Below are 23,002 nucleotides of genomic sequence, written 5' to 3' on the forward strand. Positions count from 1 at the left end.
TTAAAAAGTTTAATGTTAAAAATTTTTTTAATTAACATGTTTCTTCTCTATTTGTGTTTAACATAACTATACCAAGACTATACTTAAAAGACTTTCTGATCTTAAATAATATTAAAAAAACCATAAAAGTGTAAATGATAACATGAAAAACACCAAAGCAAGTAGAACATGTAAACATGTAAATGAACGATTTTAACTATTAAAATAAATCAATATTAGATTTTAAAACTATAAATTAATAATTGTGCTAAAATTTCGAGTAATAAAGCTTGAGAACAACAAACTTTTGAAAAGTAATTTTTATTAACTTTTAAATGAATTAATATTATTTTTTTCCACAAGACCAAGTTTAATTTTTGTAAGGAAAAAGTAAAAATTTACTTTTGTCTTTGCGGGTGATTCAGATACTGATTTCTTATTAAATAAAATAATTTTCTAATACTTAAAACAAAAAATATTACATTGTTTTGACATTTAAAAATCTTAAACTTTTGAGATTAAACAATTTAAGCAATTTGAGATTATTAAACAATTTAACAGTTATTTTACTTAAATTCTTAAATACATAAAAATTCATTAACATTAAATTAATTTTTTATCATTTTATATTTTTGCTTATTCAATAGTATTTTCTCTCTTTTTTTCATAATGTAAACTAAAGATTGTTATGGCCTAAAAACTACTTTTTATTTTTAACTTTATTTTTTATTCCAATAATCAAAAACATATAGATAATTTAACAATTTTAACTAAATAATTTCAATTTTCCGTTTTAAAGGTATTTAAGTTTGCCTTCAACTCTTGTCAATCAAATTTGATTAGCAAGTATAGATATTGATTTTTCCAAAAACACGATCATTGATTGGCACTTATTTCCAGCACTGAATAGTATAAATTTTTCTTGAAAATGCATGAGTTCAATTAAAAAAACACAGACAAATTTTTGCCACTTGCAACACCAAATTAAACAGAAATTTTTTAACCAAGTTCTTATATTTAGTGTCAATCATAGAAAAACTACAAATGACAAAGTTTTTTAAAAATATGTTTATTTATGTCCAACAAATAATAATTACCTTTTGAAGTTATAAAGCTATCAGGGAAAGTTAGTTTGATGACAGTTAGATTTTTTTCTGACCAATCCCCTTTAAACATGCTCTTGAAGTAAAGTGACTAAAGCAAGTATTTAAAATAAGCAAAAATCATATTAAAACAAACATGAGAAATTTGTTAACAACCAATAAAGTTTTGAAAAATCACCTGACAAAGATAAACTTTATGAAGATTCCAAGATTTTCCTTAAAATAAATATTAATTTTAAATAACTTTCTTTTAATTAAAAGAATATAAAAGTATTTTAGAATGTCTTATTCAAATTAATGTTTTTATCTAAACAAGTGTTGAAAACTATTAAAATATAAAATCTTCCAAATATTTTTACTATTATATATTATTATGAATACTACATCCTAAATTTTTATTAAAATCTATAAACCGAATTTGTATTAAAAATATGGAAAAATTACATGTATGCACAGTTTATTCAAAATCATTTGCTTTTTTAAAAAAAGTATATGCACTTGAATAAGAATTTTAAAATGCACAATAATCAAAAATTGTGAAAAAATTTATTTGGCTTTTTTTTATTATTAAAAATTTTTACACTTGTTTTTTTATCTTTAAATAATCTTTTCATATATGATAAAATATTAAATCAATTAAAATTTTTTTTTTATAAATATAAGAATTTTTATATTCACAAAGATAAAAGCAAATTTTTTTAAACAAAAATAAAATAAATCAATTTGAAAAAAATATTTCATTAATATAAGAATTTTTATATTCACAAAGCTAAAAACAAACATATTTTATTTGAACATTTAAATTTGAAGTTATTTTTAAACCCATATAAATGTTGTTGAAGCTAAAAATAAATGTAACACGTAGTTTATTTCTATTTACCTAACATAGCAGGATTGCATATAATAGCAAATAATAACAAACACAGAGAAAAAAAAATTCATGCATAACAAAAAATATATGTACAATAAAAAGTAAACATATATAGTAAACTTTTAAACAATAATTAAATTACCAAGAGCATCAATTGTGATATCACTATTCTCTCCATTGATGTAAAGAGTTTTATATATATACTCTGATGTTGTTTGTAATTTTTTTCTGGAAAATAAAAATATAAATAAGCTACAATCCAATGGATGTAGCAATTGGTGTTGATAAGTTACATATCTCAATGCAATTTTTCTAACTTAATTTTAATAATTCACACGCACGCACGCACACACAAATATATATATATATATATACACATACATATATATATATATATATATATATATATATATATATATATATATATATATATATATATATATATATATATACATTCATACATACATACATACATATATATATATATATATATATTTACAAATATATATATATATGTATATATATATATATATATATTTATATATATATATATATGTTTATATATACATACATACATACATACATATATATATATATATATACATATATATATATATATATATATATATATATATATATATATATATATATATATATATATATATATATATATATATATATATATTACATTTTCACAATTTAGGAGCAAAAACCAAAATATTCTTAAATTTAAAAAAGTATTAAAAAAACTAACTTAATGTATGTTGTTCTAAACAAATCGTCCCCTCAGTATTATCTTGTTCTATGTCGCTAAACTATGGTTTTGAAAAAAAGGCATTTGAATTTTCAAAAGCCCTAAAAATGTTCAAAATAAACTTTGCACCAAATTTTGTTATTATAAAATTGTCAAGGTCAATATATAATACCCTTATAAACCATTTTTAGAAAATTATTGTGTATTTAGTGTTTAAAAAAATAATTTTTGACTTTTGAGATAGAACAAATTACTGACAAACTTTACAAAATACAAAAATTGTATAATGTTCTATGTCAATTTCTTTGGGTTTTTTTAATTATAGTTTGTCCAAACATGCACAAATGTCTTATTTGGTGAATGTTTTGAATGTATTTCTTACCAAGGACGGATACAAAGATGGGAGTATCCCCCCCCCCCATCTTAAGAATTATCAATCTTCAAAATGTTATTGATAGAAATTTAAAAAAAATAAAAATACAAAATATTATTTTGCAACATTTGAATTTTTGGCAAAAAAAAGTTAGTTATATACACATTTAATATATTTATTAGTAAACTAATTTATAAGCATTTTTTACGCTCTTCGCGTGCATCTTATTTTTGTTCAATATGACTTAGATGCTGAGCCCGTTCACAATCATTTAAAGTACCTTCAGCACTTTTAATTTTAAAAAATTTACACTAATTACACCTATCTTTTTTTCTTTGCCGGAAAGAATTATTGAACTTAGTTAGAAAAATGATCAAATGAAACAGTGGTTTTAGCTGAAAAAATCATTTTTTTTGGTCATATAACCCCCTCCCCCTAGGACAATGACCTGGATCCACCCCTGTTTTAGACATTATTTGGTTGTGTTCAAGTAAAACATTTTTTTTTTCATGAAACAATTATATTAAGACATAAAAATAATTAAGAAAAGTACACGGGAGATGCACATGAATTACTAAACACAAAGAGTTGCCATATAATTTCTATCAATCTCAGGCATGTAGGGCATCATTTTTTTAATATCTTTATTCTTTTCTTTTGAAAGTAAGTGGCTTTTTTTGGTCTGAATTGACAGTTTTGGTGCAGTTATGGGATATGCTGTAGATTTCTTTTTTCTTAATGATTAGGCACCTGCAAAAACTGAGGTGAAGCCGTCTGCATTTTTTGTTATAAATGAAACAGTAAAAGGATGATTGGAATAGTATTTTAATTGCTTTACTGAGTAAAGGGCACTTTGGTAAAGTTATAGCTTTTAGCTCCAGCTTGAATATTTAAAAAATCAACATCTTTCATCTGCAGGATATTGAAAGGTTTCTGTCGCCTAACAGACTTTAGTATTCTGATCAGACCCAGTGGACTGTATACCTCAGTTTTTTTTAATTTTTGGTCAATGCTGCTATGAACCGCATCAACCTCTTGAACACAGCCATGTCTGCTTGCAGAAAACTTTTGAGTGATAGATTCAACATCAGGATGAGCATTTAAAAAATGCTTTATTGCCGTGCTCATAACACTGTTTCTATTTTGCGGAACGCAAGAATCTGACCATAAAATGAGGTTCTTAAGTTGTGGATGGGTGGTAAGCACAGATTCTAAAATTCGTAGGATTGCAGATGCCAAATCATTTCCGGCTCTGCCAGATTGGCTTTTAGACCAGATACAACAATAAACATCTTTATCTAAAGAAAGACGTGCTGACATGTTATAAACAGACAGTTTCCTAAGATAAAAGAAGTTGGATATCTCAGCCTTGGGAACTGTTAAAACATTTTGTAAATCAAAACAGAGAACAGGATGTCCTGACTGTCTGTCTTTTTTGCGCTCTTCGCATGCATCTTCTTTTTGTTCAATATGACTTAGATGCTGAGCCCGTTTACAATCACTTAAAATACCTTCAGCACTTTTGATTTTAAAAATTTCACACTTATCACACCTATCTTTTTTTCTTTGCTGGAAAGAAATATTAAACTCAGTTAAAAAAATTTCAGAGTATAAGTGCTTTTTAGCCGGTTGAAATCGTTTTTGCTGACAAAAGTCTTGGTAAAGCTCATACAGTCGACTAATAGACAATTCAGACTCAAAGTATTTTCTATTTGTATTAGCACGGCAATAGTGCGAGTCTATAACCGGAATACTATATATGTGTTTCCTAACGCCATCTCTGACCGCGTCAGGAATTTTCTTTTTTGTATGTTTACCCTGTTTTCTTGGGGTAGGCATGTTTGTATCTGTTTGGAAATGTTTATAAAAATATGAAATTCTTTGTTGGCTTATGTCAAGAGTGTTTAAAAAGAAAGGTTTGCAAACTCTGATGGGAATCCCTGCCAGGTGAAAAAAGTAGGCAAATGAGTATTGCCGCCTCGATGAAATTGCAAGTGTTCGTTTAGTTTTTTTCACAATACGTGTTGTATTTTCACTATAAAAGTGTGCTTTGAGGTCATCATTGAGTCCCCAAAATTTGTTAAATAGTAACTCCCGTTGCTCTTGCGGAAAATAAATGTGGCATTTAAATTTACAGTTAGTACAGTCCTTCTCATTATTGATCTCTCTCTTTCTTCTTATCACTTTATTCCTGCTTTTATACTCCTGGCCAGCTTGACGCCTTTTTTTATTGACGTTGCATTTCCAGCTATCTGGATTTCTGGTTCTTTTACGTCCAACTTTTTTTTTTGTCGAGAGTTGCTCTATTGGCACAACTATTTCTAAATCCGTATGTAGTAGCTTATTGTGGAAACTTAAATCGACACTGTAGAAATAAAAAGTATAAACTTTAGCTACATTTAAAAACAACATAATATTAAAAAAAAATCAAAAATTAATGACAATTGGAATTTCATAAGCATCGTAATTAGCAGGGTAATATAAGTTATTTTTTTACAGTTAGGAAATAAATAATATAAAGAATTTAGTCTTACTTAAAGACTTTGCACAATATATATATAGTTATTTAAAGGCACAATATATATAGTTATACATATAGTTATATATATATAGTTATACATATAGATTTATAGTTAGTTAACTACTAGTACCATGTATGAGAGCTAGTCTTAAGTTATTTTAACCCTTTAATGCACGATATTTATATAATAGTTGATAATGCACGATATAATAGTTGACTATTTTATTGTTAAAAGAACATAAAATGGAATCCAATTATCGGAAAAATAAAATTTTCCTTTTTATTTTCAAATTTTAAAATTACCATAGTAATAGAAACTACTTACGAGTCGGTATTAAGTAATTCAAAGTCAACTGTTTCTTTTGTAACCAAACCAATAAACTTACTTGACGACATTTTGAAAATATCAAAATAAAAAGTCACGTGACTTGCGCTACAAAATTGATTTGCAGATTTGGGCATTAGAACATTATAATACTAAAATGTTTTAAAAAAGTGAAATAGAATAAGATAAAACTAACAAAATGCGTAAAATTGTAATTAGAACAAAGTCAAATTGAATAAATCTTGACGAAGCAGAGAAGGTAATAATTTATTGATAAGTGGAAATAATACATTATACTTTTTTAAACAATAAAAATTGGTTTTTGCAAACAAAAAAAAATTGTAGATAGAACAAGATAATACTGAGGGGACGAAATGATAGCAAAAATTTAGTAAAGTAACCAAAGTAACAAGTATTAACTTTAAACTGCAACTTTTATCTATGCGTTATCTATATGTTTTTGCGATATAATACATTATATTATCATGGCTTACTAACAAAATTTGTATTTAAAAACAAACTTCCTTTAATCACAAAAAATGCTTTACTTGCACAAGATTATATAATAGAAAAATTAATTTACTATGTTAGTTAATCTATATATTTATAATAATTTTAGAAAAAAATTAAAAAAATTTATAAAAAAATAATTATAGTTTCTTTCTTTCTTTCTAATTATTAAAAAAATTAAATAATAATAAATACAAAATCATTCTTTCATTCTAAATTGATTTCAAATGTAAATTTTTATATAAAACTTTAGTAAACTAAGGGCTAAAAAAATATTAATTGTATGCTTCATTAAAAAACTAAAAATGGTAGAGTATTCCAAAGCACTGAAGCTCATTGAAATAAGAAGCTGATAAATTATAGGAAACTTATTCCATCTTGCAATAAGTAATATTTTTTATCTGTTACTATTTAAAAATAAAAATTCATTATTTGTTAATCGAATTTTAATTGTGGTAGTTTTAAAAAGTTATCACCTATAGTTCACTAAAATGTCAAAAGTAAACACCTATATATTCCTATAGTTTACGGCTTAAAAAAATGTGTTTGTGGTAAAAAATGGCTCTTTGCTTGTTTGTCGTATTAAAGCTGACAAAATCAAGGTTAGATTATGTCAAAACACATTAATTTAATTGCAGGAAGTAATTAAACCACAAAAATGCAACTTAAAAGACTAGAATGTTTTTTGAAACACTCTGAAGTTTTTATTTTATTTTTTAACCATAAAACATATGCAGAGTGTTGCTACATTGACAATCTTATAGCCTGACTCACAACGCAGTGCTGCTACATTGACTGACAAATAGCCTAACTCGCAATGGAGTGCTGCTACATCGACTGAGGGTTTGGTTGGGGCAGGCAGCCTATCAAATAATACAAAAAAAAAAAAAGATTTTTCTGGTCTTTAAAATAAAAAAAAACTTAAAACTGACATGGTCAAAACTTAAAGACGACCATGCAAGAGTATATATATATATATATATATATATATATATATATATATATATATATATATATATATATATCTTCTATAGCGTAATTAGATAAGCATTTGCTCACTAGTTTTGCTTATCTTTATAGCAAACAGCGTTTTCAGAAAAAGAAGAAAAAAACGAATAATAATGAAAGAAAAGATTGCTGCCCCATCCCAAACCCTCAGTCGATGTAGCAGCACTCTGTTGCGAGTCCGGCTATTTGTCAGTTGATGCATGTACTGAAGCCCCTGGCAGCAGGCTATTTCAGTGTGATGTCAGAGTGCTCATCTAAACAAGCAATTTAAGTTGGTGCAAAAAAAAATAATTTTGAAAAGGAAGGATTTGCTCAAAGTACAATATATGATAACCTAAAAAGACTTTAAAGTGTTCAATCCTTTACTGATAGAAAGCACCCTGGTCGCACAACATCCTGGACTAGAGAAAAGAAAGCTAAATTAACGAGACTTGTCAACAATCAAAAAGGGATTAGTGGGAGAAAAATAGGTTTTAAATTCGATGTAAATCAATCACAATTGGTCGTCAGTTTAAAAAAATGAATATTTGATATAGAAAACATGAAAAGGCTCCAAAACACACTATAGAACAACAATTAAAGGCAAAGAAAAGAAGCAGAAAACTAGTTACAGTAATGTATTCGATGAGTAATGTACTTGATGAATTATCTACCCTTCATCTTCTAGGATTAACTCTTACTTCTGATCATTCTTGGAAACCATGTATCAAATCCATTGCAAAATTAGCATCTGCTAAGGTTGCATCTCTTTATCGAGCTCGACACTTTCTTACTCCGGATTCTATTCTTTACCTCTATAAATCTCAAATCCATTCTTGTATAGAATACTGCTGCCATAACTGGAGCGGATCTTCTAATGATTCCCTTTCTCTTTTAGACAAGGTCACTGTTCCATAATTTGGGGGTGAGTCATCAATGAAAACACCCAAAAAAATCCTTTGGAGGGATCAAAGTACATACCCATGGGATATCAGAACAAGTGATTTTAAAATCAATGATTTCCGTCCGTGAGAGAAATTTGCATTTTAAGTTTTTTCCTATACCGACAAAAATTGAGAGATGGATTTTTGACAAAATTTTAACTTTGGCAACTATACAAAGATTTTTTCTTTCAAAATGTTTATTTTCTGAATAAATAACAAAGGATCAAGAACAGACTAAGACATAAAAATGATTTTTACTTCAAGAATGACTTCTTAGAAAGCTTTACTCTAATAGCAAAAAAGTCATTGTTTTAAATATTTCTAAACATGTTTACTGTTATAATCTACAACACAGTTAGCCAAATGAGATCCATATTCTGAGTAAGTCCTGTCTCTCTTGTACCGCTGCCATTGAGGCTTGAAGTTTAAATGCAGAGCTTCGGTGGCCTGCTCACTGTAAAGTCCAAGAGCTTGATTGTTGATAGAGATGAACTGAGACACATGGAAGAACACAGTGTGGGCCTTTAAAGTGATTGAGATTGGAAGTGCCAGATAGGCATCTTTGAATTTGTCAATGTGCTCTGAAAATTGTCATCCAGTTCTGTTCCAAAGCAAGCTGTGACTACCTTTTCAAATTGTTGAAATGCTTCAACAAATGGAAGTGCTGTATCTACAGCTGCTTTTTGAATTTTTTGTTTTAGAATATCAACATTTTTCAAAAGCTTGTGACAGTGTTGTCCATGAAAATGACCACCATAAAAGGGTTGAAGAGGTATGTTTAATTCCATAGGCCAATCCTTTCCATCTGGCCAAATGTTGGTCAGATTCTTGTACATATGGTTGACAACTCCCAACAACAAATGTAACTCCATAGGTGGAATTGCTTTCAAAATTAGTGTCTCATCTGTTGCATTGAGCAGAAGTGTGTTAATGGCATTTGCAAAATGCTTTGCACTCTTCAAGTCACTTTCTTTCTTAACAAATGCTTGATGAGCCTTTCTGATACTTCCAAAAGTTCTCAAGGAACCACAAGTGCCAAGGTTTGAGGAGTCAGCATCACACCAACAGCAAGGATGTCTGCTGGCATGGGATTGAAGACCACAGACAATGTTAGCTACTTTCATGTCACATGACAAGATATAGGAAATAGAATAAGCACCTGTCAGCTTCAAAAGGTTTTTTATATTCTCATATGTCTCAGGCATTCCTTCTGATATAGCTATTACTAGCTGTTTCTTTACTCCAGAATCCTTTAACGAGCTGCAAAGCCTAGGAGACTTCAAAACAGGACTGTTTGGTGCTGCAGCTATCTGAAGAACACCCAAACTCATCTTTAGAAAGTCACCTCCACCATCTAATCCAACCTTTACGATGTGTTCTTCAGGGACAGCTCGTGCTGATAAAACAAATTCCAATAGATGACAAACATTTTTACAATACACAACACCTCTTAGAGTCTCATTGGTTGAACATTTTATTTTAGAAACAGTAAAATGATCCTTGAGCATCTGTCCGTGTTGTGCAAACTTCTTAGCAAAATTTGGCTCAACAAGTCTTTGAGGGGCAATAGAGTTGAGGGTTGAGACAAGCTGTATCATCTTATTATTTGACAGTCCTGTATTAAGTTGCACAGTTACAAGGATTTCAACTGGAAGAGGATCTCTGAACAGTCGAGTGTAGGGACTCAAGATGCATCTCTGAACAGTGGAGATGCATCTTGAGTCCCTAACACTGAAGATGGCACAATTTCAGCAGTTTTTGTGTTTGCTTTTGTTAGGGCAATCAAATTTGAACTTCTGGCTCCAGCAGTGCATTTATGGGGTAATCCTGCCCCAAGTAATGTTAGGCATTTTGCACATCTTTTTTCAGTTTTAGTTGACTTTTCATGATTTGTATCAACTGCCAATGGAGATGGTGCTTTGCATTTTGTTTTGCCAATTTGACAAATGATACAATCACAAGGCAGAGAGTTTCTTGTTTGTTGCTTCACAATGATTGAGTTAAAATCATAGAGCTTGGGAAATGGCTTTGTTGATGTTCCTTTGTCTATTTTTTGCAAGTGAAAACGACAATTTGTACACATGCCATATGGAAGGCGATCATCTGCAAAGTTTAAGGGTATAGGGCTATGTTTTGTCAATCTGTTGATCAGGAAAGGTACTAAGCAGTGATCACTCTTTGAAATGCAGAGAATGCAAACAGAGTTACGACATTCAGAATGAGTTTTTGCAGAATTCGGCATTTTCAATCAATTTAAAAGTTTTTTATGAAATCTCTCTTATATTTTGTCTCCTAATGTGAAAATAAAGTAAAAATGTTAATTATGTCTCCTAATGTGAAAATAAAGTAAAAATGTTAATTATGTCTCCTAATGTGAAAATAAAGTAAAAATGTTAATTATGTCTCCTAATGTGAAAACAAAGTAAAAATGGTAAAAATTATCAAATGTTTAGGATTAACTGGAAATCAAAACAAAAGTAGAGTAGAGTAGAGTAGGGATGTGGCAACTCTAATTTTGAGAAATGCATTAAACTAAAATTTTTAATTTTACATACTATTGCTTAGAAATTTCTGTAAAATAATAATGTTATTTTTGTTATCAAAATAAAAAACTACATTTTTAAAGAATAAAAAGTAATGAATTATAGCCAAAGTTGAAATTTTGTCAAAAACCCATCTCTCAAATTTAGCTGGTATAGGAAAAAACTTAAAATTCAATTTTCTCCCACGGACGGAAATCATTGATTTTAAAATCACTTGTTCTGATATCCCATGGGTATGCACTTTGATCCCTCCAGAAGAATTTTTTCGGGTGTTTTCATTGATGACTCACCCCCAAATTATGGAACAGTGAGGTGCAAAAACACATTGTAAACATAGTTGGACCTGCTCTTGCAGCCAACCTCCAAACATCACATTGCCCTAACATTGCTTCTCTTTCTCTTTTCTACAAATACTATAATATGCACTGCTCTAAAGAGCTAGCGTCTCTTGTGCCATATACTCAAATTTGTTCTCGTGTTACTCATCATTCAATTAAGTCTCATACTTTTACTGTGACTGTTCCTAAGTGCTCCAAAAACTCTTATTTATCTAATTTTTTTTCTCGAACATCAGTTCTTTGGAATTTGCTTCCTTCATCTTGCTTTTCTGATTCATATGATTTACAATCTTTAAGTCGTCTGTCAATCATTATCTTGCTCTACAATCTTCATATTTTCTCTTCCAGTAACTTCCAACTCTAATAGTGGTTGCTTGCAGCCTTGTTGGAAGCAAAGATGTTAAAAAAAAAAAAAAAGTTAACAATATAACACAAAATGGCTTCTGGTAATCGATGACGAAAATTACTTTTGTTTTGCAGGGGGCGACATGCCTGGAAAATCTGGATACTACACAAACAACAAAAAAATATGCCCAGAAAGTGTTTCTTTTATAGGAAAAGAGAAATTTGCAAAAAAATTATTAATGTGGATAGCCATATCTGACCGTGGTATGCACTTCAAAGACTGTAGCAATTAATTCATTGATCTATATTGATGAATGTTTAGAAAAATGACTTCTTCCATTCATTCTCAAGTATCATGGAGATTTTAACTGTTTATTTTGGCCAGATTTAGCAAGTTCTCATTATTCTAAAGATTCTCTAAATTGGATGGACCAATATGTCTATTATGTTGATAAGGAATCCAATCCCCCAAATCTGCCTCAAGCACAACCAATTGAAAACTTTTGGGGACATAGTGAGGGAGATAAGCAAGCTTTAACCGAGCAAGTTTTGATTGATCGAACTAAATTAAAACTACAAGAAATCAATTTAAATTTTTTACAGCCTTTAGGAAAGGCGTCAGAGCAACATTGAGATCAATTGCAGATGGTGGTGCTTTTTCATTTAAAAAATAACTTATTTTTATTAAAAAATGAATACTTTATTTAAAAAAAAAATAATAGTTCTTTTTTCATTTATAAATAAGTTATTATCATTTTTATTTTTTCCAATAACTTACACATCACCCATTATATACATATATATATATATATATATATATATATATATATATATATATATATATATATATATATATATATATATATATATATATATATATATATATATATATATATATATATATATATATATATATATATAATAGTTTTTATACTATTTTAACAAAGATTTTTTTAAATAATAAAGGTAAAATTTTAGGAAATATTCACTGGCAAGATGAAAGTTGCTTATGTCCAGAGGATGTTAATGGTGCTTTATTAAGAGAAATGATTTTCATTTTTAGCACCAAGTAACTACTATCCTGGCATGGTCAGTAGTACAACCAACCTGGATGCATAAACTTTACCATTAACTCATCACTCTCCTTACTATAGTTTCAAAAACCATACCAAAATAGTAAAGTTCATCATATTTCCAAAATAGGTATTTCAATACCGTATGTCAATAAACATTTTCATATTTTTATTTATTTAGGAAGCTAATGTTAGAGCAAAATTATCACCATCAGATACCCTTTTCATAATTATGATCGAAGAAGGTGTAAATTGATGAAAACTTCTTGTCTAATGTCTATGGTTGCTATCAGAAACTATGAACAATTTTCGTTCACGCTGTTTTTCTTTCACATTTCTTCAGCAGCGATATACGCAAAAATAATCCTACTAATTGACTTTTTATAGTATTTAAACATTACATTAGGTGACAATATTTGACCTGTGGTTAGCAATTAGCAGTGATAAGCCTTTTCCACCATATGGTGATTTGCCATGGCTTGTTGCAAAGAAATTTTTAGATGTATTATATTAACATATCTTGTAAAAATGTTTGCAGTTTTTATACTGCACAGCCATCAGAAAAATAATGAATTAGTGTAATTGTGAAACAGTGATTAAGGATTTTATGCATAGCTTAATCAATAAATCCAGCATCATGATTTAAATCATCTACATAAAAAAAATGCCTTTAATTTCTCTTTTATAAAATAGATGACAATTGGACAAAAGAAACACTGTTTCTTTCTTTAAAGTATCTTGCCTTATATTACAAAAGTGTAATTCTCTTTAAAACCTGCAAGGACAGTTGTCTTATCAAGAGCAATTGTATATTTGAGTTGGTTTAATTAGCTCAATTGTGACTTTGCAATAAATAAGTCTTTTAGACTTTGCAATAAAGAAGTAATTTTATCAAGTTTTTTATACCGAAACTCTATGAATTCATTTATTAAAATCTCTGGCCTTGTTTTAAAGTGTAACGCAGTGCACTATTTACAAACACGTTAAACAATTTGATGTTCACCTAAAGCAATTTCAGTTTAACAACATTTTATTATTTTTCAATGTTTAGATTAGCGTCAAGATATCTATATCAATAATAGAAATCAAAGATAACAATGCTTAAATTAGAGTAAAGATATCTAAGATATCTATAGCAGTAAGATAAGAGAATTAATGTTGTAAAAATATCTGGATCATGATTATGCAAAACAGTTTGTTACAAAATTTTGGATGACATTTATGCTTGATATATTTACAAGTAAAATCAACTCTATTTACTAATAAAATAAAATGTCTTTTTATCTGAGGATATATATTTTTTTGTTATATATATACAACCCTTGGAATTATATACAATTGTTATATATATACAACCCTTGGAAGTTATATATATACAACCCTTGGAATCAGGAAAAATAAGGTCAGCTATAAATTGCCCACCTCGAACTGTTAAAGGTTAGCATCAGGTTGTATATGTATATACATATATATATAGGCTTGGCCAGGAAGGTATGCGATTTCACATCATAATATGACCACGCAAATACTATTTGATTTTGAAAACTTGACTATGGCTGGTTATATGTTTTAAAAATTTGTATACATTTTAAAATACGCTAAATAAATTTTAACTTAACTATGAAGAAACTTAAAAATAAACTTATTGTAAAAGAAGCAAATAAATCTTCATTAAAAAAATAACGAAAATAAAAAAACTTAACTAAAACTAAAATTAAATTTAAAAAAAATAAATTAAAATAAATATTAAACTATAACGATAAGATTATTTAAATTACATTTGGAATAAATAAAGTCGTTTATCTTTTAAATAAAGTTTTTATTATGCAAAACACTTTTCATTGTAACATCTAACAATTGTTTAATAAATGCGCATATTTAAAAGTTAAAAAAAGATTCTTTTGTAGTAATGTAAACAAAAGATAAAATAATTAAATCATTTATTTAAAAATTGATATAATTTTATTTTTATTTAAAGACATTTATAATATAAAATACATATAATTATAAAATATATATAAATATATAATATTCATTAATATTTTTATAAAAAATCATTAGCTATGATTTGTTACTTTATTTAAATAATATTTTTCAATAATATGCGGTAATAATAATGCGGTAGTGGTGTAGTGGTAGAGCGCTTGCATCATAAGCAAGAGGTTCCAAGTTCGATTCCCACCACATCCCCGGTAGTACTGCGCTCAACTTGTTTCTATGTGCAGCGGCCTTGTTCGTCAAGGTTTATGTTTCAGAGTTATAGAGTTGAGAGAGAGTTATAACCATAAGTAGCCTCCTCATCTGTAGTGGCCTTTTTCAGTCTTGAGGAGGTGAATTAAAAAAATATATATATATAAACATAAGTAAAGATCAAAGTTATTTAATTCAAACGGCTTTCAAAAGTCTTTTTTTTTTCTTCTCAACGAAATTTTTTTACTTTTCGAGTGAATTAACTTAAATGATTCTTTTATAAAGTATTGAAAAAATTATTAAAGAGACCATTTCTGTTTAAAGTCATCGCTTATAAAATTAAAATCTTTTTTAAACTATAATTACGTATTAATATAATTAAAAATTATATTAATAAAAATTTATACAACTTTCAATGATACTTTAATTAAAATCATTAGCTACTTTATTTAAAAGCATTTTGCTAATATAAAAACGTTAGTAAAGATAAGCGTTTCGAAGTTATTTATTTTCAACATGATTAAAAACCTGTTTTTTCAGTGCATTTGTTAAAAAATTGTGGTTAAATCGCCAAAACAAAATATTAGTTTTGTGGTCATATAAAGGCTTGAAATCGCACGCCTTCCTGGCCAAGCCTCTATATATATATATATATATATATATATATATATATATATATATATATATATATATATATATATATATATATATATATATATATATATATATATATATATATATATATATATATATATATATATATATATATGTATATATGTATATATGTATATATATGTATATATATGTATATATGTATATATGTATATATGTATACATATATATATATATATATATATATACATATATATATTACATACATATATATATTACATACATATATATATATATATATATATATATATATATATATATATATATATATATATATATATATATATATATATATATGTATATATGTATATATGTATACATATATATATATATATATATATACATATATATATTACATACATATATATATTACATACATATATATATATATATATATATATATATATATATATATATATATATATATATATATATATATATATATATATGTGTGTGTGTGTGTGTGCGTGTGTGTTTTTCAAGTCAGGCCTATAGTCTTCAGTGGACTCAAAATGCAAATTTTTGGAAATAGAATCATAAATAATGATTAGGAAATCTTAGAAAACTCATTGAGGACTTATTGGAAAGATATTTTTTTGTTGGTTAAAGGGAAATTTTTAATATTAAACTAAATTTGTAGACTAGGTTCCAATTACCATATTTGGGCATTTTTGAAAAATTAGTTTTTTTTGATAAATATTCAAAGTTAATTTTTTTTAAATGATAGCTAAAAGAGTAATTTATTAGATATACTTAAAAAGAAGAAAATGCAAAAATTTAATTAATTTAGGGGTCTGGTTTCAACTGTTTATCGATAAGAAGTTTAGTACTTAAAAACAAGTATTTGATCAAACTTGGATTTAGAATAACATTAGTATAATAAAAATTTATAAGGAAATAGTTCTGATGGTTTGAAATTGCATATATTGATATTGCATATATACAAAATGTTTAAGTATTAGCTATGTGCCGGGTACCTAGTTCAGACCTGGGTACCCGGTAATTTGACTGTTTTCAGAGGTACCCGGTATCGCCCATTTTGTTTCAATACCTGGCACCAGGTATCTATAAAAAATTTAAATAAACAGTAACTGTGTTAGTGTTGTAACTATTTGTTTACTTGGTACTTAAAATTATGTTAGAATATTATAAGATTGCTTTTAGCTTAAACTTCAACCAATAAACTTTTTGATATAAATGTGAGAGTGTTATGTAGTCAATAACCACAAATCCCTATTTACTCAAGACATGTCTCACTTAAAACATTTTTTTTTTATTCACACTGCAGTCAAAAAGGTCTACTTTTTTATTTATTTATTTGCAATTTGCTTTTTCTCAATCTTTTATTTTCCACAACAGAATTTTTGATTAATTATTAGCAATTATTTAGCATTAAATTACAAAAACTATATATTTTGTATATAATGCCACAACTATGAAACAAAAATTAGTATGAACAGTATTTTTCGAAGTTGATAGAGTTGATTTTAATTTTAAAGCTTTTGATGTTTTTGGCATCGTCAGACAATAAGTTATTCCAAATATTAACAACCCTGAGGGAAAAAGAATATTTATGGACATTGAGTTTACACTTATGTTTGTGTAGTTTGTATTTGTGACCTCAAGTGTAAATATAGTTGTTTATTAAAAAGAAATTTTATATATTTAGGCAAACTTAATTAGCGCAAATATATCAGCTTTATTCTGTGAAAACAATTTAGCGCTAGAGATTTCAAAAGCTTTTCCCAACTTTTTAAAATGAACCCAGTGCCGAGTACCCGGACTACCTGCACCACACCCTGCTGCCTTGTAGGGTGTGCTTTTTTAGATAAAGGCTAGGAGAAACAATGCCCGACTTAAAAATCTGTGCCTTGGGGCTTTTGGTTGAGTAAAGGCTAGAGATAGTATCTCAATAAAAATATTCATCTTGGACAGATGTTAACTGCATTCAGCTACTGTTTTGTAGAAGGCCTTTTAGGCAAAGACTTAAGGGGAACACAGAATTCTGAAAACAGCCTTGAACCCCTTCTTTATATATTAGGCTGGAATAGATGTAAACCTGTGTTACATTGTTTCCTGCCTAGGATGATGAATGGTTGATCTTCTTGACTCTACTCATAGACTTTTGCTTGTGCTTCTTTGATAGCAGCTATGCAACTCTTCCTGTTATCTTCTAATGAGGGTACAAAAACTCAGTTTATTGGTTCTGAGGAAGACTGGTAGTAAGGTTTCCTGAACTCTGTGGTAGCTCACAGAGAGACTGATTCTATCAACAGCTAATATCAGATAATAAAATATCAGAGTTTAACAGAGCTAAGTTGTGACAATGCGGACCAAAGTATAATGCTTTTGGTCCGCATTGTCAGGACCACATAAGGAGCTCTAGTTATGATTTAATTCATAACATAGGCCTCCTTATATGAAGAGATCAATTAACAGGACTGATACAAATGCATAGCTCATTGCTTAGGAGACCATGCTCTACCTATGAATGAGTCAAGTTCTCTCTAAACTTAATTCATGCCAAAAGTAACCCAGAATATTAAACATAACAAACCATTCCCACCACCTAACTGTTTTAATATATCTTTTACAAATATTTGTAGTTTGCCAAGCAACCTTCCATCAGTTGAATTTTACCTATTGTAAAATTCACCAGACTTGCTTGCTCTTAGTAAGACTAACTTAAATCTGACAATTTCTTCTTCAAATCTCAGTGTTGATGAATACGGTCATTTGATATAAAGACTAGCACCTACTACCCAAAAGCCGCCTGGAATTCTTTTTATGATTTTCTTCCTGATGGTCCTTGGGCTGATGTCTTTTCTCTCTAAGCTGCAAAAATGCGCCTCCTATGTAACCTCCTGGATTCAGGCAGGAATGAAAACTTTTATTCCTTCTTGTCGGTTTCAAGTCAAGCCACATTCTACTACATGGTTTTCATCTTCTTGTGCAGCTGCTATATCTAATCATAATCACTTTTTTTATCTTTTACAAAAGAACAACTCTCTTGAAAACAAACGGCTATTAATTATTGCAAGAAATTAATGTAAAAAGGTGCTGTATGATGCTAAGCTCTATTATTCTCAGTTCACTAAATCCCATATCTTATCTAAGAAGTTAGGCTCTAGAGACTTTTGGAAAATTTTTAACAGCATCATTAAAAAGGGTAGGTCTAACATTTCATCTCTCATTCACAGGAATAATCTTATTACATTTCCAAAAGATAAGGCAGAACTATTTGCAAAGAGCTTTTCTTCTAACTCGAATAATAAATAGCCATTCTCTTCCTTCCATTTCAACTAATTAGGTTAACCTATTGTTAGACATTCAAACCACTTCAGCTTTCATTGCTTAAGTCATATCTCAATTAAACTCTTCTATGGCTTGTGGTCAAGACAACATTTCTATCATAGTTTTACAAAATTGTTCTCCGGGACTCTCACTTTAATTCTCTTTAAACTGAGTCTTGTTTTCCTGCTTGGTGGAAAATGGCATTTTGACCCCTCCAACTATCCTCTGATCAGTCTTCTTTCTGTTATTAGCAAGATCTTTGAGTCTTTGATCAACAAATTTCTCACATCCCATCTTGAGTCATATAACTCACTGTCAGACAATCAATACAGTTTTCAATCCTCTCACCAGGGCTTTGGAGCTGAGGTCAAGAAATTGGCTCAAGCTCCAGATTCCAGCTTTATTAAAATTTTTAGCTCCAGCTCTGGCTCCGAGGCAACTTCAGAAGAAACAAATCAAAATAATAAAATATTTTATAAAATATCAGGTTTTGGTGGTTATGTCAAGATTGCTTGATATAAACTTAAATGCAGAAAATAGCCTCTCTATACTTTCTTTTAATAAAGCTATAGAAGTGACTACTCTGCAGACTACTCTGTATCCTTTTTGTGTATTCCTCAATCTCCTTAAAAGCTGGTTTCACTTATAAACATTTCTTTTCTTTCGGTCATGACAGTCATCCATAAAATTTATATTAATAATATTTATTTAAAAAAACTAATTTTGTTTACACTTCTTCATTTTTTTTTCATCAAGTCCTTTTTCAAACTTGTCTAATTCCTCATCAGAATTAGATTTACCTAAAACTGAATAAAGTGCTGTAGATGGTTCTGCTGTTTTTCTTGTTTCATGACTTACTGTTACACTTTTGGCATTTTTTTAAAAGTTATTTTCTGCTATTGCTTTTAAGGTTTGTTTTGTTCATATATCTGATTCTCTTCTAACAATATTCTACAATTAGCATCAACATAAACAGGTTTGAACAGGAATGGCGTGAGATCGCAAGCTATAACTGACCACGTTTAGAACTTTTTTTCTTTACAATTTAACCATGGTGGTTTTGATGTTTTAACAACTTAAATGCTATAAAAAAAAAGTGGTATGTTATGAATAACTTTTAATTGTTGATCTTTTCTAAATGTTTTCTAAATTTTATGCAAAGGCTTTAAATAAATTAAAAAATTAGTTAGTGATTGTTACAAATAAACACATTTTGTGTAAATTAACAAATAATGTTGAATTTAAATTTTTTTTATGTTGACATGTTTTTTTTAATGATAAATTTAAACGTTTGAAACTATTTTTCCATGTCTTTTAAAGTTGCTTTAAATTATGAAAAAGTTTAATTAAATCTTCCGTTGCTATGAAACAATTTAGTAGCTTTATTTGTTTTGTTTCTTTTGCTTCTATTTTTACAAAGAATTGTTTAAAATTTTTTTTTAACTTGACTTACTAATCAGGACATGAAATAATTAAAAATTACTATTTTAAATAGACTGCGGAATTTTTTTAAATAATTTTTTTTTTTGCAACTATTTGAAAAAATAAATATTTATACAACTTAAAAATAATATTTATATACAACACTTTTTAATAATTTAAATAAAATTTGTACATTCATTAAACAATCACTAGAAGTAATTTGTGAAAGCATTTTGCGTAACTTTTATAAAACGCTTCAAAAGATAAGTTTTAAAGCATTTTATTTCAAATGCAATTAAAAACATAACAAGGTAATTTTTGCTTTGAGTTTGAGTTTTATTTTAGTGCTTTTATATTTTCTTTTTTATAAGGAATGGTTTTCTTTTTATCATTATTCTTTATTTAATTTTCTTCCTAGTTTAAGTTTAGTTAGGTTCTTTTTTCAGCGCATTTCTAAAATGTTTAAATCATCTAAACATCTAAACAATCATGATCAAGTTGTCAAAAAAAATAAATAATTGCTTGTGTGGTCAGCAATAGCACTTGATGGCACACCATTCCTCAGACATGGACAGTGTGCGATCGCACGCTATTCCTGACCATGCATTTAATTTGTTTTTGCGACAACTTGACTACAGCTTTTGAGATTTTTGAAAATATTTTAAAAATGCACTAAAATAGAGTGAATTGCTTTTAATGATTGTGTACTATAAAAACATTTTCTTTAAATTATCGAAAGATATTATATAGTTAAAAAGTGATTTTTTATGACAAATTTAAATGTTTTTAAATTAATTTGTATAATTAATTTTATAAACAATAAAGAAAATGATTGTTTCAAAAACTTTTAGTTAAATACATCAATTTAATAGTCGAAAACATAACAAAGTTATTTCTTACAATGCTTTGTAAACTTTCTAATAAAATGTTTTTTCGCTACGCTAAACGCTTTTAAATAAAGTTTTATTGTGCAACTAAATAAATTATCATAAAATATTAAATAAAATTTTTTTTTATTTTAAAAGTACTTTTTTTTTAATGTTGAATGTAAATGTTTTAAAACAATTTGATTCGTTAATTTTATAAACAACGACAACAACTATGTGTTTCAATAAACTTTTTTTTTTTTAATTCATAAAGTTAATATAGTCAAAAACATAACAAAGTCTTTTTTGTTGTTTTGTAAACTTTAAAAATTAATTAAATGTTTTTATACCTTAAATTATAAAGTTTACAAAACATTAACAACAACAACAAAATTTTAAACGCTTTCTAACAAAGTAACAAATTTTAATTATTGTTTTAAATAAAAAACATTGAATATAAATTCCTGGTAAAAAACCAGCTCCAGATAGCTCTGGCTCCCGCTATGGAGCAACTCAAAAGCCCTGCCTCTCGCTCTACACCTGACTTTTAACTCCAACAAAACTCAGTTATTTACTGCAAATAACTATCGCAATACTGTTGACATTTTTATATTAATGAATGTAACCTTCTCACTGAGTCCTCTTCTTTACGTCTTCTCGGATTATTGTTAACTACTAACCTTTTAAGGAAACCATACATACAATTGCTAAGTTAATGTCTGCTAAGATTGCCTCTCTTTATCATGCTCGCCATTTTCTTACTCCTGATTCTATTTTCTACCACTACAAATCTTTTTCTACCACTACAAATCTTTGTCATAGTTGGGCTGGTTCCTTTAATGATGCTCTTTCTTTTCTAGACAAGGTCCAAAAACGCATTGTAAACATAGTTGGACTGCTCTGTATTTAAAATTATAGTTTATAGAAAATGGCACTTTTTCTACATTAATAATCAAAAAAATTCTGTTTTATGTTATTTAACAATTAATAAAGGTTATTAAAAAGTTGCAGGATTTTACTATGTGCAATAGAGGCAGAAAAAAATAAGTTACAAATGGAAGTTGCAAATGTTAAATTTACCTCCTAAAGATTCCAGAGGTAAAAGTTATAATTTTAAAAATTCTATTCTAAAAAGTAAAATAAAAAATATCCTCAAGACTAACCACTTTTTAAAATTAATTTTAATTGAAAATCTCTTCCAACCCTCAATTCCAAAACAAATTCCATAACAGGTACCTTGATTAAGGATACGCATTGAAAAAATGTAAAAAATAATAATAATAACAATAGTTTTACAGACCGTGATGGTGAAAACTTTTCTTCAATTTCTTCTTCTCCTTCTATAAATTTTCTTTTTCTACTTTGTTGCGCATCTTTTTCAACATGAGGAACACCAACATGTAAAAGATTACCCATAACTTTCACATTTCAATATTGCAAGTATTTTTAACAAAATGAGGCAATTACAATTGACTTTAGATTCATTAAACTAAAAAAACATAGGTAATGTCAGGCAAAATAATCTACTAATAAAAATCAGCAAATGTATATTTATATATATATATATATGTATATATATATATATATATATATACATATATATATATATATATATATATATATATATATATATATATATATATATATATATATATATATATATATATATATATATATATATATATATATATGTATATATATATATATATATATATATATATATATATATATATATATATATATATATATATATATATATATATATATATATATATATATATATACATTTACTTTTGGAGAATTAGGTCCACACTATATTTTTCTAATATATTTTACATGCCTAAAGTTTTGAAATACTGAGATAAATCCAGAAACTTATTTCATATAGATAT

At 27.5% G+C, this 23,002-nt stretch overlaps 1 protein-coding gene across 2 annotated transcripts in view; it reads right to left on the bottom strand.

Annotated features, from left to right (window-relative positions):
- The window catches only part of LOC100205723 (germ cell-less protein-like 1), a 38,009-nt gene extending 15,404 nt beyond the window's left edge, over nt 1-22,605 (bottom strand). For both annotated transcript variants that reach the window (XM_065814644.1, XM_065814645.1), the window contains exons 1-4: nt 22,411-22,605; nt 2,096-2,181; nt 1,261-1,298; nt 1,077-1,173 (exon numbers count right to left, since the gene is read on the bottom strand). In XM_065814644.1, coding sequence (XP_065670716.1) covers nt 1,077-1,173; nt 1,261-1,298; nt 2,096-2,181; nt 22,411-22,526 — 337 coding nt within the window. In that variant the 5' untranslated portion in view covers nt 22,527-22,605. The remainder of the gene's footprint in view (nt 1-1,076; nt 1,174-1,260; nt 1,299-2,095; nt 2,182-22,410) is intronic.
- Between the last annotated feature and the right edge of the window lie 397 nt (nt 22,606-23,002).

This window comes from Hydra vulgaris, chromosome 12 (assembly GCF_038396675.1).
Source record: "Hydra vulgaris chromosome 12, alternate assembly HydraT2T_AEP".
NCBI lineage: Eukaryota > Metazoa > Cnidaria > Hydrozoa > Anthoathecata > Hydridae > Hydra > Hydra vulgaris.